The 17,256-nt window shown below is 46.7% G+C and overlaps 1 protein-coding gene across 2 annotated transcripts; it reads left to right on the top strand.

The window, feature by feature from the left end:
* The first annotated feature begins 3,734 nt into the window (after nucleotides 1–3,734).
* gata2a (GATA binding protein 2a) lies at nucleotides 3,735–11,208 on the top strand. 2 transcript variants are annotated; one of them, XM_061070354.1, is made up of 5 exons: nucleotides 3,735–3,963; nucleotides 4,689–5,255; nucleotides 7,826–7,971; nucleotides 10,083–10,208; nucleotides 10,906–11,208. In XM_061070354.1, exons 1-5 carry the CDS (start codon nucleotides 3,735–3,737, stop codon nucleotides 11,206–11,208), a joined length of 1,371 nt encoding a protein of 456 aa, XP_060926337.1. The 2 variants fall into 2 exon arrangements, with proteins under 2 accessions (XP_060926337.1, XP_060926338.1); XM_061070355.1 differs by having other exon boundaries at nucleotides 3,735–3,968; nucleotides 4,706–5,255.
* Nucleotides 11,209–17,256: the final 6,048 nt, after the last annotated feature.

Below are 17,256 nucleotides of genomic sequence, written 5' to 3'. Positions count from 1 at the left end.
TTTTGTTATGGGGCGCTTTATGTTGCCGTGGGCAAGGTGCTGCATTCCGGGAATAAACCCCTCGATCACGAAATGGATTAGTGTATCATCAGCGTGATATTAGCGACGACAATTGTCACGGCTCTAAAAATGCGTAATGACTGGAGCGATCCTCTTTCATCTGAAAAAAGAGCAATCACCAGGCTACAATGGTGGAGTATAGAGACAGAGACAGGGGCAGGCTGGGGTCTCCACAGGCATGCGGCTGAGCTGGAGCCATTACACAGCACCTTTTCTTTCTTAATATATATATAAACTGGCCTCTTTCTTTCTTATACCTGCATCTGCTGGAGGCTTCTTTGGACTGACCCAAATAACAGTAAAGTACTGTGAGGTCTGGGAGACTGTTGGGTAGCTTAAAGAAAGAACTCATCTGTGTTTTATGAATTGACTGGACGAAGACATTTTAACACAGATGTTGATGCAACCCTAATGTTTTATCAAAGTTTTTCTTTGGAGAACCAATCCTCCTACTATGGAGAACTTCTATTAAATTCCAGTATTTATATAACCGCAATAGAGCTTTATGTTATGAACACAAGCATCATTTTATGCTCAATAATCTCCTTTGCAGACCATGTGTTACGTCCTGTCCTATTCTGAAATGTTATTATTCTGAGCTCAAACTCTTTAAATGGGAGTGAGTGCTGCTGCCTTATACAGCCGCGTCCAGGCCCCTCTCTCCCTCTCTCAGCAGTCATATGGTCATTGAGTCTGGGTGCTTGTGTCTATAAAGCCCCCCAGTGCCTGAGCTCGATCTAATTAGCCGTGAGTAAAGGGGACAATAATGCTTCAGCTGGTTTGTGTCATTCTCCTTCTCTCTGGCTCTGCTTATCTTCACGAGCCCCACTGTGGCTCTTCACCCCCCCCCCCCCCCCAGCCCCACACCCAAACAGCCAAACACACACACACACACAACACAGTCAAGCACACACTCACATTCACACACCTCCACTCTGGATAATGATGGATGACCGTGCCCAATGGGAACAAACAGGTAGATAAAGCCTATCCCATTTAATAACAGCATGGATCGGAATGATAATCTTGTTGTTCATTAGCCACTGTGGCTGCACAGCGATACAGTTGTTGCACACACACCTCCCAACCGGTGCAGGAGGTGTTGGGAGAGAGGGATAGTGTTCTCCAGTCTATATGTAGCATCCCATGGCTGAAACAATGCGGCTGTGTCCTTGAGAAAAGACAGAGGCAACGCATCAACATCAGCCCCCAACCCCTCTCCACTAACCCTCTCCCATCTTTTGTTCCAGCGGAGATACAAATGGGATTAATGAAGGTATAAATTACATAGGGCTAAATCCTGCTGAGTAATCCATTTGGCAAACATGCAAACAACAATAGGCATGCAGCAGCAGAGTCTGAGCCTGACCCACTCTCTGAGGCCAAACGGTTAGCACAGTCAGGACACAGCACAGAGCTCACAGGCCGGCCACTGCTGCAGGCTATACAGTGACATGCTGTAGTGCGTATAGAAAAAAAAAAAAAAAAGTCCTTTTACCACCAGCCTCAAGAACAAGAGCACCAATGCTCATCTATTCAGGCCTGAACAGAGGGAGTCGTTGTTGCTTCAGGTTCAACCTTGTGTGACAGCAATTATTCTGCAGCATAAAATCACTTATTTCTACTGGACATACAAAGTCTGTATTATTGATGTCTGTGTATCATAATGAAATATTTATGCAAACAACAATAAATACCATAATAATACCGTGTAAAGGTGAAGCTCCACCTGCCAGCCGCTGTGCTTTTTACACTGGAATGTGAGTTATTCAGGTAGCTGGACCTCTGCTGCCCCCCCATGCACTAATTTGTTGATTTTAGGGGTTGACAAGCTCAAAGGGCTGAGCTCATCAACTCACAACCCCTGGCAACATGCCAGCGATTTAATGACTTATGACTGACACACACACACACACACACACACACACACACACACACACACACACACACACACACACACACACACACGCACACACACACAGTGCAGGTATTACAGGAGATCAGAGCACGAGTTGTCGCACTATAAAGCACGGTGGTGGAGGTACCGGGGGTCTTTTACCTGGGGGAGTTATTTGTCCAGGTATCAGAGGGTTCACGTGACCACCCTTGCAAATGCGCACCCACCGTGACTCTCTGACGTCAGAGCTCGGCGTCGGTATGGCGGCCAGTCTGGGCTCCTCGCACCCTCCAATTATTCCCTGTCAATCACAAACACACACGCACACACACACACACACGGAGGCAAAAATGTGATTTTAATCCTCACAAGCAGCAAATATCAGTAATAGTAAATAATGATAAGAATAATGTTATCATAGCATCATGTAAAAACAGTGAATACGAGCATTACGCGTGTGTTAAGGGTTGTGATCTGTTTGGGTTTGCATTGCGAGCTCTCAGTGGGGGGTGTCATGAGACACTTTGATGATCACCAACCGGTTTCTTTAGGCCTTGCGCTCATCGCTGGTGCCACCAAGAGAGAATGTGGCGCCATTAGTATGCAAACTGTGTTTGGTGGCTCTGTCTGCGAGACAAAACCTCTGTTTTCACAAGAAGAATGGCCCACTACTAATTAAGGACAATTAGGCTCCCCGCAACAAAGGGACCAAATTCGGGGTCATAAATCGACTCCTCCTCTGTTGGTTTTAGAGGTGCTGAAAACCCTGTTTATTTACATAACAGCATGCGAAAAACGACACTTACAATTATTGATGGTAATGCGAGGCTCCATCAGCAACTTGACGTGTCAGAGGGGGAGTGGGTTCATATTCTTGTTGCCTTTTTTTACAGAGAGGCTCATACAAGTGGAGGCAAGACTCCACATAATTAACCTACATTTCTCATTCGTGACAGTGAGACACGTATTGTGCAAAATGACTCTGCCTCCATGTTAAGTGTCTGCATTCAGGCTGAGAACTGGTGCTATAAAAACCGATCGTCAGGGGCCGATTGCTGATCTTCAGGAGAGAGAAAGACCCCCAGAGAAATGACGCTGCTGATTGATAAGTCTTTCAGTATTTCGGTGCAGGGAAAATGGAAATTTAAAGGAGAGCAGGGATGCAGCGAGCCAATTGTGGCAGAGGCTGGCCGTGATTGGCTCCGAGGGGAGGCCCCGCCCCCGCCAGCCTTGATATGGGAATTTACTGGCGCCAGCCGCGTCAGTCTGCGCCACATCTCATTAATGAGCCCGAGCAGAGCACGGATCAGGAGGTTTACACATCCGAGCTGTGTCCGCCGTCAGCTGATCGAGCCCGCAACAGGTACACAAGAGGACATGTCTCTGTTCTCTTTTACGCACGGACTCAATGCCTCCTCTCAGGCAGCTGTCCACTAGAAGGGACACTGAAGTGTGCGAAGTTAATTTCCAGAGTCAACAGCTATGATTAGACAGCGATGCTCAGTCTCTGCGTGGAAGAAGAGGTGGAGTGTCCATCGTTTGAATGAATTAACATTTTGTTTTCGTCTCATTGCAGGTATCCACTCCTGAGGAGAAAGAAGGAGACCGGGTTATTAAAGGATTTTTTTTTTTTTATTTCTGCAGTAAATAAACACAGCCGAGACCCCCACAGCTCGGGAACTATATTGTCAGGAGGATCTAACTTCCATTTTGGAGGCGAGAGTGTGTAGAGTAGCCCGGCGCGCAGCCAGAGAAGGAGACGACCACCAGCTCAGCCATGGAGGTCGCAGCGGCCGACCAGTCTCGGTGGATGGCGCACCACCACGCAGTGCTGAACAGCCAGCACCCGGACTCTCACCACCACAGTCTGAGCCACAACTACATGGAGCCCATGGCGCCTTTGCTGCCCCAGGACGAGGTGGACATGTTTCTGAACCACTTGGACTCTCAGGGGAACCCTTACTACACCAACTCCCGGGCCAGGGTCACCTACAGCCAAGCGCACGGTAAGATGCGCGCTGACTTCTCAGCTACAAAAACAGGGTTTAAAACGAACACAGCCTGTTCTGTTGAGACATCATCCAGTTTGTTTTTTTATATAATTCACGTCCAAACAGAGGTTGCTTTGTATGTGTGAGTCCGACTTGTGTACTGGGTGTATTTAGAAGCTTACTCCATATAAGCTTAACAATTCAGTGATTTGCTTAAAAATGTTCCTCTTGACATCTCTGGGCCGATCCTGCAACATAAAAGGGATTTATAGCAAATGACAGCGAGGGGAAAGGGAAGTATGTCATTTAACCCCTCTGTGCTGGGGCAGGGGCTCTGGAGGGAGAGAGACAGGGAGAGAGAGAGAGAGAGAGAGACACTTCCCGGATATAAAATTAAAACCGCAAATTTACTAGTCCGAGAGCTGCAGCCGATGAAAAGATACTGTCCGGACAAGGAGCTGCGTTTACTGTGTTTTTCTGCAGACAACAGGCCTTTATCGACTCTATCTTAAATAGATTAAATCGCTCTGGCTTTTGGCAGATAACGGAAAATATTTCGGGGTAATTGTGAGGAAAATATTTTATTTTAAATTAACTACCAGTGATTGTTGAAACTAAATGTCGGACTTGAGTAAATTTGAGTATTTTTCAGGTAAGATCTTTCTGTTCTGCTTTGGAAAGTAATGGAAAGGAGGGTTGAAAAATCCAGCGTGTATTAAATAGATTATTTTGGATTTCAGCTCGTCTCGCTGGGAACCAGGTCTGCCGACCACACCTCATCCACAGCCCCGGGATTCCCTGGCTGGACCCCGGCAAAGCGGCCCTGTCCGCTGCGCACCACCACAACGCATGGGCGGTCAGTCACTTCAGCAAACCCGGCCTGCACCCCTCCGGCTCCGGCTACCCCTGCAGCAGCAACACCGGCTCGGCCCCCGTGTCGTCGCTCACCCCGGGGTCCCACTCCAGCTCGCACCTCTACAGTTTCCCCCCGACCCCTCCGAAAGACGTGTCGCCGGACCCCGGGCCCACCTCCCCGACCTCCACCTCCACCAGGATGGACGAGAAGGATTCGATCAAGTCCTACCAGGGGCCGCTGACGGACAGCATGAAAATGGAGAGCTGCAGCCCGCTGCGCAGCGGCCTGGCCTCGATGAACGGCCAGGCCACGCACCACCCCATCCCGACCTACCCGGCCTACTCCCTGCCGAACCACCACGAGTACGGCGGCAGCCTCTTCCACCCCGGCAGCCTGCTCGGAGGGTCCAGCTTCACGCCCAAGTGCAAAAGCAAAGCCAGGTCGACCTCAGGTGAGTCTCAAGTGTGTTAGGTTCTGTGCATGAGGAAAGATTGAACTGATAAAGTCTTACTAAATTATTCTGCTTTATTCAAATGAGCCTTGAGGGATAAATTAATGTCGAAGTTAAATTACCCGCTTTTGTGCTCCACTCTTATATATATATATATATGTGGATATTATAGTGTATAATTGTGCCACGGTATTTATTTTAAATTCTAAAATGTATTCAATATTGTAAGGCCTTTCTTCATCATTATAGTATGTAATAGTTTGTTACTTATAAACCCAGAGGTGGTTTCCACGTGTGACCCATCCAACCTGTGACCAAACTGCCCGGACTGGTCTAATCTGACGAGCGGGTTCACTTTAGAGAGAAACCACCCATAGGTGAAACTCATCAGGCTAATCGGGGTCAACTTTTCACTAAATGCCCAGTTAAGGGCAGTGTGTGCGTGATGGGGGGGTTTGAAGAGTGGGATCGTTGACTTGAGACAAAATAAAATGGGATCACGATTAAAGTAACTTGGAGTTCGTAAATATGTTGATAAGAAGAAAAAATAAATCCAATTAATAGTGAGGGATTAAACTTTTCAAAGTCGTCCACAAGAACTTTACATTTACTCTTTCGATGACAGTGACGTATTCTGACCGTCAGATGTTTTTTTTAAGTGGCGTTTACGGCACCTTAAAAAAAACAATACTTTAAAAAAGTAGCCAGTCACGACGCCCTGGCTCCTGCCATATCCTGTATACCTCCAAGTGAACAAATCACGACCTCCACCCCGCCCACCCGCTCTCCCCAGTCCTAACAAAGCACAGGCGACAGAGCCCTGCTGTTTGTGTTTTTAAGCATGGCCTTGGCCCAGCAGCACGGACACAAAGTGGAGGCAACCACAGTCCACCCAGGATCTGCTGCTATGTGTATAGATGGGAGAGTATATTTAATAACACTGTCACTACAGGTCTACAGACCGCAGTGCATTGGGTAATCCTGATTAAACATGCACTGCACAGTCGGTCTCCCTCATACCTGAAATCCTCAAAGCCAATGGGATTGTTTATAATGAATCGGGGCCTATTTACTGACTGTCTGGACAAGCACCTGATTCAATATGCTGCATGTGTTGGGAGGAATATTTAGACTTTATGTCTGACATTAATGTGCAGACATTTGAAAAACAACTCAGTCTGGTAATGACTCTGTAATTTCCCCACATTGTTCCAGCTGTTGTACAACAGGCATCTTAAAGACACGTTGCTCTAAAATGTAGTTGTGCATTTATCAATATTTGTCCTCCATTGTCCCAGTGCTTTTTAATACACCTTATTTTTAATACTGGCTTGCAGATAATGTGAGTGTGAGCTGTGGCAGTGGAGAAATGTTACACTTTGACATTTAAAAGAAGTTGGCCCGACTCTGCCTGAATCAGTAACACAAACATATCAGCCACGGCATTAAAAAGGCTCTTATCTATCAAAGTCTCTGTCCAGTGCCAGTAATGGTGATTGACTGTTGTACAAAATGCCACAATGACATTTCAGCTGTCAGCACGTACACCTTCAGCTTCCTGCTGAGCAAGCCCCCGACCAGAGCACCCCCCCCCCCTCCTCCTCTTGACTATAACTTCTCTCATGAAGCTTTCATCTTCCCATTTTGTTTCTTATTTCAACACTATTGCACAAGACACAATACCCCAGTCACTGCTGATGAATATTTAAAGTGTTAATGATCCCACTTTAATGTGGCTGTTGCTGTTTCGAAATACGTACGAGGAAGAGAGGGGAGGTACAAAAAAAAAAGAAGAAAAAGAAAAAGCCGAGAGATGCATTTCAAAAGGAACCTAGCTTTTTTCGCTCAGGTCAGATTCCATTGTGGAGCGAGGGTGGGACATTGGGTGTTGCTCGCATTATGACAGGGATAATGAGGGGATGCTCTAGGGAGAGAGGGATACTTGAATTAAAATAACTGGTCGGTTTAGCAAGAGGCTGTTTGAAGTCGAACCTGTATGGGAGAGGAGTGCATGTGGAAAGGACTAAAAAAGCAGGTTTCTATGTAAAGGCATGCACAGAGATCTACAGTGGAATAAAAATGCAAACTTTCCCATAATAATATAGATTTTCTATGTGTATTATCTGCAGACAATTGGCAGAAAAGCTTCTCACCACAGGCTGCAACACTGCCCGCCACATTTAATACCACCACCACCACACACTTATGTTTCCTCTCATGGGTGCCCACTGATCTGATCAATAATGTAGTTCTAATTTGATGGTGTGCCTCATTCTTCTTGTCGGACACCTCTGGACATGTTCTGGGTGTCTCAGGCCTCCTGGCTCTGGATCAGTTTACATGGAGGTGTCTGTGTCCATGGCAGCCATGTGCACACTTGGTACACCATGCGAACTCACCTTTACGTTGTCACCCATCACGAGCCAGATTTTGACTTCATATTACAGGGTCATCTAATGTCATACAAGTCGCGTGATGGGGGCACGACAGCTGCTGTATGGTGCCTCTGGCAGAGGGTGAACTTTTTAATTATATAAATGTCTTCCTCTCTCCTCTTGAACTCTACGCAGAGGGACGTGAATGTGTGAACTGCGGGGCCACCTCGACCCCTCTTTGGCGACGGGACGGAACCGGCCACTACCTGTGCAACGCCTGCGGACTGTACCACAAGATGAACGGCCAGAACCGACCGCTCATCAAGCCCAAACGCAGACTGGTGAGTTCTCACTCTGTCGCTCTGCTATGAGAGCAGGCACCCAAATATGAGCACAAAGCAGATGCCGGCAGCACAATTCCAGGAAAGTTATATTTTCCCTATGATCTTCCTGGAATTGTTTGTCCCTCTCACCCCCTGACGATCCGCCTTCATGGCCTGTTACAATACTGCTACTATTGCCATTGTTCCTGCTATCATTATTGCTGGTACTTCTGATACTGTTACTGATACCAATGCCCATGCTGCTTTAGTTAACACCACGCTCGAGTAGATGAAAAGCACCATGGACACACAACACTCTTGATGTACACCCCCACACACACTGTAGGACTCAACCATATACTGAAGCTAGATATATCTCCATTTATTTATCCATTTATTCAAATTCTATCTACCTATCAATCTATCTACACAGAAACATGCACATTTATATATATATATTTTTCTTTTATAGCCTCTTTAAATTGTTATTTTTAAGGTTTTATATATAGTTTACAGTAAACTCTTGTTAAATGTTGTTTCTTGTTCAGAAACAACATTTTTAGAAATAGCCACAATTATCATTAGAGTTATATGAATTAAAACGAATATAGAAGAAATAAAAATAAGCATATTACTTTTAACTTGGTAATAAAAGTGACTGGTAAAAAAAATAATAGCCACCTACTAAATACCACGAGGGTACTACCACTAATATCCTTTATTTACAGGGCAATAATACCATTATTAATGATAATAATACAAATGATGGGTAGAAATGTTTCTAAAAATAAATAATATAATTTTAGTTGTGGGTTAACCTAATAAAAATGGCTCTGGCCTATTTAATTTACCCAAGCTAATTATAATTGCATAGTTTGTATCCTGGGTCTAACGGACTTCATTTATACTCGCTGGTTATTTGACTCACGAATTATTTGGCTACCATTAGTCGATCGGTGAACATATTTAAAATTTGAACAAAAACGCTTGAGCTTTTTGACATCAGACGGGTTCGTGCTGTTCCTCCGCGTCGCTCCTCCTGCAGCTCCTGAAAAGTCGCGTTAGGTTTTTTCCCCCGCATGGCTCGGGCCCTTGTGCGGCTGCAGCAGCTTTTTGCATTTGCAGCTTCAAGTGTTTTTCGGGGTTGTGTTCAAAGGGGGCATCCAGTTGTTTCCTATCCGGATATCTGCCCGGCCCAGATAAGGAAGTCAGGCTCCCGGCTGTTTCCGCCCTCAACCAGCGCGCTGCATTCTGTGCCGCGGCCAGACTGACATATAGTGTAAAGAGATTATCACAACACTGGAGGAGCCGCTTGTGTGTGAAGGGACGGAGCGTGAGGGGCGGCCACTGGAAAATACATGGATTTATGTCTCGTCCCGTCCCCCACCTCTTGTTTAGCCATTCTCTCTCTTTTATTTTACATCATAAACATATTTATTTCTGATGTCGGGTCAGCCTGTGTTCCAAATGACCGGGGTCGTGGCTGCTCTCCGGCTCCACCTGAAATTAATTAAAAGGCAAAAAAAAAAAAAAAAAAAGTCTGGATGCTGCCTGCCTGTGAAGCGCAGCGCCGCGGGGGTTGTTGCATGTAAAGGCTAATGTTTCTTATTATGTGTGAAGAATTGATCCGCAATGGACGCAGGGAGCACATTGCCAGTCAGGACACCGGGTCTTACACACGACTTGTCGGCCAGTTCCTCCCTGGATCAGGATAAATAGAGAAGGCTTTACAGCAAGGCCCCTGTTATGACCCATTAAAACGGCGCACTTATTTTTAATTCATTAAATATGATAATTACCGACGGGCGTGGACGGAATAAGACGTTTTGGAGGAGAAATGGCTCCACTGGCTTATTGCGCAAATGAGACAATTCGATCATGGTTGTCGCGGTCTGCGTAATTGATTTAGTCTAATGTGAGGAGTTAAGTCATTTCTCCTTTTTGATGCTGCTCTCTCCGTGCACATGGCTCCGCGTTACAGCTCGAACCTCACGACCATTCCATTTTGAAAAAACAAAAAGCTATCTCGGCTTCATTGGTCTGGCCTGTGCTGTCTGTGGCTCTTTCTGCCTGTTGAATGCAATGTGAACGGATCTTTATTCATGAGGTGTTCCTTCTTCTCCCTACAGTCCGCTGCGAGACGTGCAGGCACCTGCTGCGCAAACTGCCAGACCACCACCACCACCCTGTGGAGGCGCAACGGGAACGGAGACCCGGTGTGTAACGCCTGCGGCCTTTACTTTAAACTGCACAATGTAAGTAGACTGCATGCAACAGGGGTGGGGGAAAAAAAACGAAACTGGAGGGTCTTTTTTTCGAGGGGAGGGGGTATTTGGGGTTTAGCTGGTCGTTAACTGGTCAAGTGGGCGGACAGCTTGTATCGATTTAGGAGTGTGGAGGCAAAGCCTGCTCACCCTGTGGAGCAGAACCCACCGGTCCTCTCTCCTTTTTATTAATCCATCGTCGTCTCAATGGGGGGCGGTACTCCCAGGAGAGGCTGCGGGGGGGGGTGGGACTGTCAGTCAGTGTAACGGCGTCGGTTACACTGATGAGGATTTGTCTGGGACTGCTCTTTTGAGTCCCGAAGCCTGCTCCCCATCCCCATGTATTCATATCACCCAGGACGGTTCTGTTTGCTTTTAAATGAGACAAAAGCCCCCAAAAAAGAAAACCCGCCCCCTGACCAGCCTTATAATGCAGCTATATATGCAAAACAGCTGCTCATTATTTACAACCTTCACTTCACACCGGCATAACTCTTAATGAAAGAAGGCCATGTTAATGCTAATTGGCAAAGCGATATGTGACATATTCTTGGTGACATTTTAAAATGATGGCCTGGTAAACAAGCTGGAACGAACAGTAAAACAAACCCTATCGCCTCTTTAGCGCTCGTGCCGTCAGTGGCGCTTTTGTCTGGTGTGTCACGAGCTAATGTGTTGCTCTCCACAGGTTAACAGACCCCTGACCATGAAGAAGGAAGGCATCCAGACACGCAACCGCAAGATGTCCAGCAAGTCCAAGAGGAACAAGCGAACAGGGGACGGCTTTGACGAGCTGTCCAAGTGCATGCACGACAAGGCCTCTCCCTTCGGGGGGGCACCCGGCCTCGGCGGCCACATGACCCACATGGGTCACCTGCCCCCCTTCAGCCACTCGGGACACATGCTGCCCACTCCCACGCCCATTCATCCTTCATTCGGTCACCCCCACCACCACTCCAATCGCTCGCCAGTCTGGGCCGAGCCTCACTGAGGTCCCCCCACCCCCCCGCCCGCCCCACCCCAGACCCCAAAAACTCCTCCGCCTGTAGGAGCCGCCCACGCCGCCATTAACACTAAATGGCCTTCACATCACGCCAAAAAGCTGAGCAGACTTGTTGCGTTGTGTACAGTGGTTGGGAGGGGGAGGGGCCTTCAGTCGGACTTTGTAACTGAAGGTCGTGTTCTGCCTGACTTCACTGATGGGACGCCACAGAAATGGGACGTCTGCGGACTCTGTGAAGAGCAAAACGTGACAAGGGGGCTTCCCTGGTCCCCGGGTGATCTGTGGCTCACAGGGACGGAGTGAACGAAGATGCTTTTCATTCTTTTTGCTTATTTTTTACTGAGTCACTTTGGTACCCACCTCTCCATGACCCCTGTAACAGGAGACTCAAGAGGTCTTTAAAGAACCGCTGTTCCCACCTCACGACCATCTCGTTATATGCTGAGATACGTGCACCCCCCCATGCTGTTGTCCACAGCCGCCATGGACAGACAGACGGGCAGAGAGACAGACTTCAGTGCTGGAGGTCTAGAGACTGGCTGCAGCACCCGTATGCCTCTGCTACCATCCAGTCAGGCCCAGACTACAATACCCATCGACCAGTTCTCTCCTCACATGCTGGATTGTACACCACCACAACGCTCACCTGTTTTTAATAATGGACTTTTAAGGAAAAAAGACACCGTAAATAAAGTGTTTATAAATGCTTAATTGCTATTATTGTTGTCATATTTGATGTTATAATTATTGCTACGATAATTTATTTTCACTCTTAAAGCTTTCATCAAAGACACATGGAAACTGTTATGATTTTAATTTCATGGTTATTACGTAAAGAAAAACACTGACCTATCTTAGATAAAAAGGCCCTGAGCTGTATGTTTTTATCATTTTTCCATCTCACAAAAGTAAAGTAAATAAAGTTTAATACTGAAGTTCAATCTGTCACTGTCTCCTCCGTTTAGTCTGTCTCCATCACTCTCAGACACACACGTACACAAACAATACAGCATCAACGTAAACTCTCCTTTCTAATGAAGAGTGCTTGATTATCTAAATCATAAGTGATATCAGATGTATCAAGGAAAACTCTGTGATCCCTTGAGCGTGGTAATGCTTTGGTCAGGCTCCTCCTCTATGTGCGATTGTTAAGAGAAGGCCTCTTTGTGAAGCTGAGGCCCCAGGCTGGACCACTGTACCCAGACAGCAGGCTCCGGAGTCACACACAGTCATACATATGCACATTACCACATGCTCACGCACAGACATGGAAAAAAAACAAACACAAACCCTAATTCACACCCTTGTGTAACCAAATAACCCGCGCAAGGTCTCTTATTTAGCTCCAGCGGCAAGTTTTTTTGTTTTTTAAGTTTTTTTTCTGAATTCATATGTGACAAATACTGAGTCATGAGTTCAGCGGGAGCCGCTCTCGGAGTAGCCCTCTGTGTCGGCCGTGGTGATTGGAGTGAGAGGAAGGACAGCGGGTCTTTAGTGGGAGAGGGAAGAGGAAGGAAAGGCAATCAGGCGACCTGAGCAAACACGTGGGGGTCTGCACAGACCCTCTGCACACAGATGTGCACGCAGCTGAGGCTGCCAGGAAGCAGGCGTCCACTCCGTCTCGTCTCATCTCGTCCTCTTTTTCTTTTTCTTTCTCTTTCTGGTTGTTTTGTTTGTTTTCCCTTCTCCCCCTCTCTGCTCTCCCATTTATTCTGTTTGCCTTTCACTCTCCTCCACTCGGTGTTTCTGTGTTGCTCTTTCTGCCTCTCCCGCCCATTTGGACGATTACAGTAAAGTAAAACGACTCGAGAAAACTTTGAACAGAGCCAGCCGCTAATGAGTCTGCTCCATTAGGGCCAATTTGAGGTCATCATCGTGGAGTTCAGCATGCCCTCACACACCCACAGCACAAACCATCCGATTAAAGAGTCCGAGCTAAAAGTGGACCACTACCCCTCCCTGAACCCTCTACACTGCTCACATCTGCTGGACTGCTGTGGAGCTTGATCTGCTGGGGTTTCCCCAGAGGCTCGATCAGTTCAAATTGGAAATAGTATTTATCCAGGGATTTATGAAATTGCTGTTTTTTTTTAATAGTGTGGCTGAAGCACTCCGACGTCAGCTTTTGCTACATCTCAGCACTCACAACACTGTTCACATACAGTTACAAGACTGAACGACTGCATCTGTGGGTCTTCTTTCAGAGTAGGGGTGGCATCCCCCCTGATCCACTTGCTGAGCATCAGGGGAAATGCAATGCCTGGCTGCCAATAAGCAGTCTAGCCATCTGTGTGCAGCGTAGTGCTGTGGGTGCTGGGTCGTGTACAGACCACGGCTCCAGCGGGTTGTGTGCTGCTGCAGCCAGCGAGCCTGCTCGGCCGGGCTTGGCTGCGGTCCTGCAGCCTGAGAGGGGGCGACAGAGAGAGCCAGCACTCTTCAATGAGGCCCTCCAGAGGGAAGGAGCAGCTCTCCCAAAAATAATACAGCAGTCGGCCAGGCTAGTGACTCCCAGAGCTGCCCTCTCGTGAACACACCTATCCATACGCAAACAAAACACACACATACAAAAATGGTGTGTGACAAGGCTGCAGAGGCTGTGGTTGTGTTTGGAGGAAGTCGGGCCACGTTTCAGCTCCGAGGTCTGAGAAGATACCGACAGTGAGAGACATGGCGTGCACGCTCGCTCCTAAAATGAATGTTTCACTAAGTGTTTTGGTTGATATTATGTAGCACCACTGCTCCATTTTCTGCAACATTCAATTTACGCAGGAATCACCAAGCATGACTACACCAACAGCTATGTTGAACCAGTCATCCCCCTCCTAACTTGTGAATTATGTGACACGAAAAAAGCCGTAAAATAGGAAGTCCCTTATCTTCTCTATCAGAGTGGCGTTGCACAGAGGAGATGAAGACGAGTGATCTCAGATGCGTCACTGGGGTTGAACGTGGTGGTGGCCACCTAAGATCAGAGCACGGAGAGGTTTACGACTTCAACCTGGAACTCGATGTTTCAACTCATCTCCACTCCCTATCCTCCTTTTCTCTCTCCCCTCCGCTCTTCCGTTTGTCCTCCCCCGCCGTCTCCACCACCGTTCATTCCCCCCTCCGAGCTCCTTGCAAATTTCCATTTCTTTCCCGACTCCCACTCTTTTCTTGCCTCCCGCTCCCCTAGTGTATTTGTTTTTCCATCAAATTGAATTAGTGGAATCAAAAGGTATCCCGACCATCCCCTCGCAAAGTTGAGTTAGGGAGAGAGACACGTAGAAGATGAAAGGAAGTGGAGTGCGGTTCAGATGCAGGTCTCGTAGTGTGTGTGTGTTGCAGGAGGGGGGGGTGTTGACCTTTGCCTGGGCCTAGCTAAAAAAGCATCCCTCCTTCCTCAGACCCCTAGAAGGATATTAAGGCTGCAAGACGGGACAGTATTTAGATAATACAAACACGGGACATATTCCAGCCTTTATTTGCCATAAAGTCACCTATAAGTAGCTTGCTTGTTGACGCTTGAGTAGAAAAGAGAACTTGCGCTTTGCTATGATGAAGCATTAACTGAGCTCTTAACTTTGAGATGCAATTACTACAAAGTCATAGCGGTTGTGCTACAAAGAGCCCCACATGTGAACTTCCTCTTTTCACGGATGAAGAAGAATTCATAGAAATGCCCCTCTGACAGAGGCTGACGGGAAAAGGTGGGCACGTTCAGCAAAACACCTGGGGAGCTCTTTTCATGGAAACCTCCACAGATACACCATTTGACACTTGAACAACTCTATAACGCTTTAAAAAATCAATCCACCAGTTATGCGATCTGCAAAGCTTTCAAAGGAATAACTGTCACACAGCGCTGGCAGCAGATCATCACTGATCACCTCTGTTGACATGAAACAACAGCATCCTGACCGGCGAAACTTCAAATCTCACAGGGGATTCTCTGCAAATGTCAAAAATGTGTCAGAAAAACTTAAATGTGTTCTGATCTCTCAGAATTTGTTTGTGTCCCATTTTCTGCCCCCCCCCACCCCCTCCAAAACTTTGAAATGACGCTTGCTATTTACAGCCTCAAACCAAACATGGCTTCACAAAGTAGTTAAAAACAAGAAAAAAACAGGAAGTGAGAGGCTCAAACAGGAAATACTTGTGTTGTATTATTAGGACCAATTAAGACCATTGAGGTCTGACTGAGACAGTACAAGTACATTGTTCATAAGGGACATTGTACTCTTGCACAGAATTTAGGTGTTATTGTGTGCAAGGTTTTTATCCTGCATGTTTTTATGCCTGGAAAAGTGAGCAAGGGGCTACAATATGCAACCGCTGTATCCCACCCCCTCCCATAAGCCCTGTAATGAAAGCTATGCCCCGAAAACACTTGAACGTGCATTGTATGTCTCTCCTGGCTTGCAAAGACTCATGCACACTAAGAAAACGGACAGGGTGCAGGCAGGCAGCTCATCTAGTGTTTATTAGTTTATAACAGTCCTGAGAGAGCCACTGACACCAGCTATTCTTTTTTAAAAAGACTTTATTAAGTTGTGGCAATCGAGTTTGGAAAGGATTTTAACAACTAAGATAAAAAGTGATTCAGCAAAAACGTACCAACACTTCCTTTAAAACATACAGCTGCAGAATAATTTGGGCTAATGAACATTTTCCTCACACACTGTGCTCGGACACAAAAGCTTACGATTTGACAGTGTTTAATATACGGTATTTTGGGACTTGCAAGAGATTAAAAGTGAAAAAGAATGAGTGCCTGTCTACCTCATGTATTTTGAATGTGGAATCTGCAAATATTTGTAATAAAAATAGAGAGGCACTCAGTAGAGTGCATTCTTACACCAAGTACAACAGTTTACTTATGAAACCACATTTAAATTCACTAGATCTGGATTTTATTTGGATCCGTACCAAATATCACAAACACTCATGATGTGTATTTTCTAAGAAAATCACGGGAAATGTTGAAAAACTTCCTATCTCGCAATGTTAAAGAAAGTGAAAAGATATTCCTGGATCCACCATCTCATCTGGATCCACACCAAAATGTCATGGATTCTTTTCTACCTATTCAACATCCTTCCACCAAATTTCCTGGTCATCTGAAGTTTTTGAACAATCCTGCTTCGTAACAGACAGACACAGACAAAAAAGTAACCTTCCTGGTGAAGGTTATAAAAAAATTTAAATTCAGAGATAATTTCAATGTTTTAGAAAAAAAACTTTGCCGCAATTTTAAGTAGAAAACTAGGAGAATGTCTTTTATCGTTAATCAAAAATAAACCTCATTGCCACAGTTGTGGTTTTAAAAAGTAGAGCGCATTATTACTGAAAGGGTTCATGAGTAGAGTGTAGATTTATGGCCCTTCATGGCTGTTATGTTGTAGATCCCAGTGATAATCCCCCTCTCTCTCGCTGCTGTCGGGGATGCTGCTGTCATGTTGATGAACCCGGGTTCTCCTGTTCGCACACATTCCCTGCTGAAACGGCGCTGATACATTCACTTCCCACTAATCGAACGAACTTGCTGAAATTCCAAACTTCTATGAATTGCCGTCCGTCATCTGCTCGCTTCACACTTTTTTGGTGTGGTAACAGGGTGTGGACATGCAGGGCACCCCTCCCACGACTCACCCACAAAATGAGGTCAGTCTCCTCTCACCTGGGACAGGGAGCATTCAGGACGTTCACCTGGGACAGGTAGTGTTCAGGTCTCATTCATGCCTCATTCTGCTGTGCCGAGGCCCTCCTGCTCACCTGCTGCAACAGACAAATTCATCCCCACTGTCTGAGGACAACTGAGCCCATTCATCTGGAGGCTTCCATTGACAAACCGGGGGGCAAGTACAGTGCTAATGCCTCGGAGGGCTCAGGGGAGAGGGCGTCTGGACCTGCCATCCTCTTCCGCACCCATATAATGTCCCTCGCCATTCCCAGCCCCCGCCCGCTCCACTCACTCTTTTTCTGCTTTCACTGGCAGGTAACTGGAGAAAGGCATCAGTGAGGGAGCTGAGGGCAACCTGGCTCCGGGCCAGGAGT

Source organism: Limanda limanda, chromosome 4, assembly GCF_963576545.1.
Source record: "Limanda limanda chromosome 4, fLimLim1.1, whole genome shotgun sequence".
In the NCBI taxonomy this organism is placed as follows: domain Eukaryota; kingdom Metazoa; phylum Chordata; class Actinopteri; order Pleuronectiformes; family Pleuronectidae; genus Limanda; species Limanda limanda.
The sequence above is the reverse complement of the archived record's forward strand: the minus strand, read 5'-3'. Positions and strand labels throughout refer to the sequence as shown.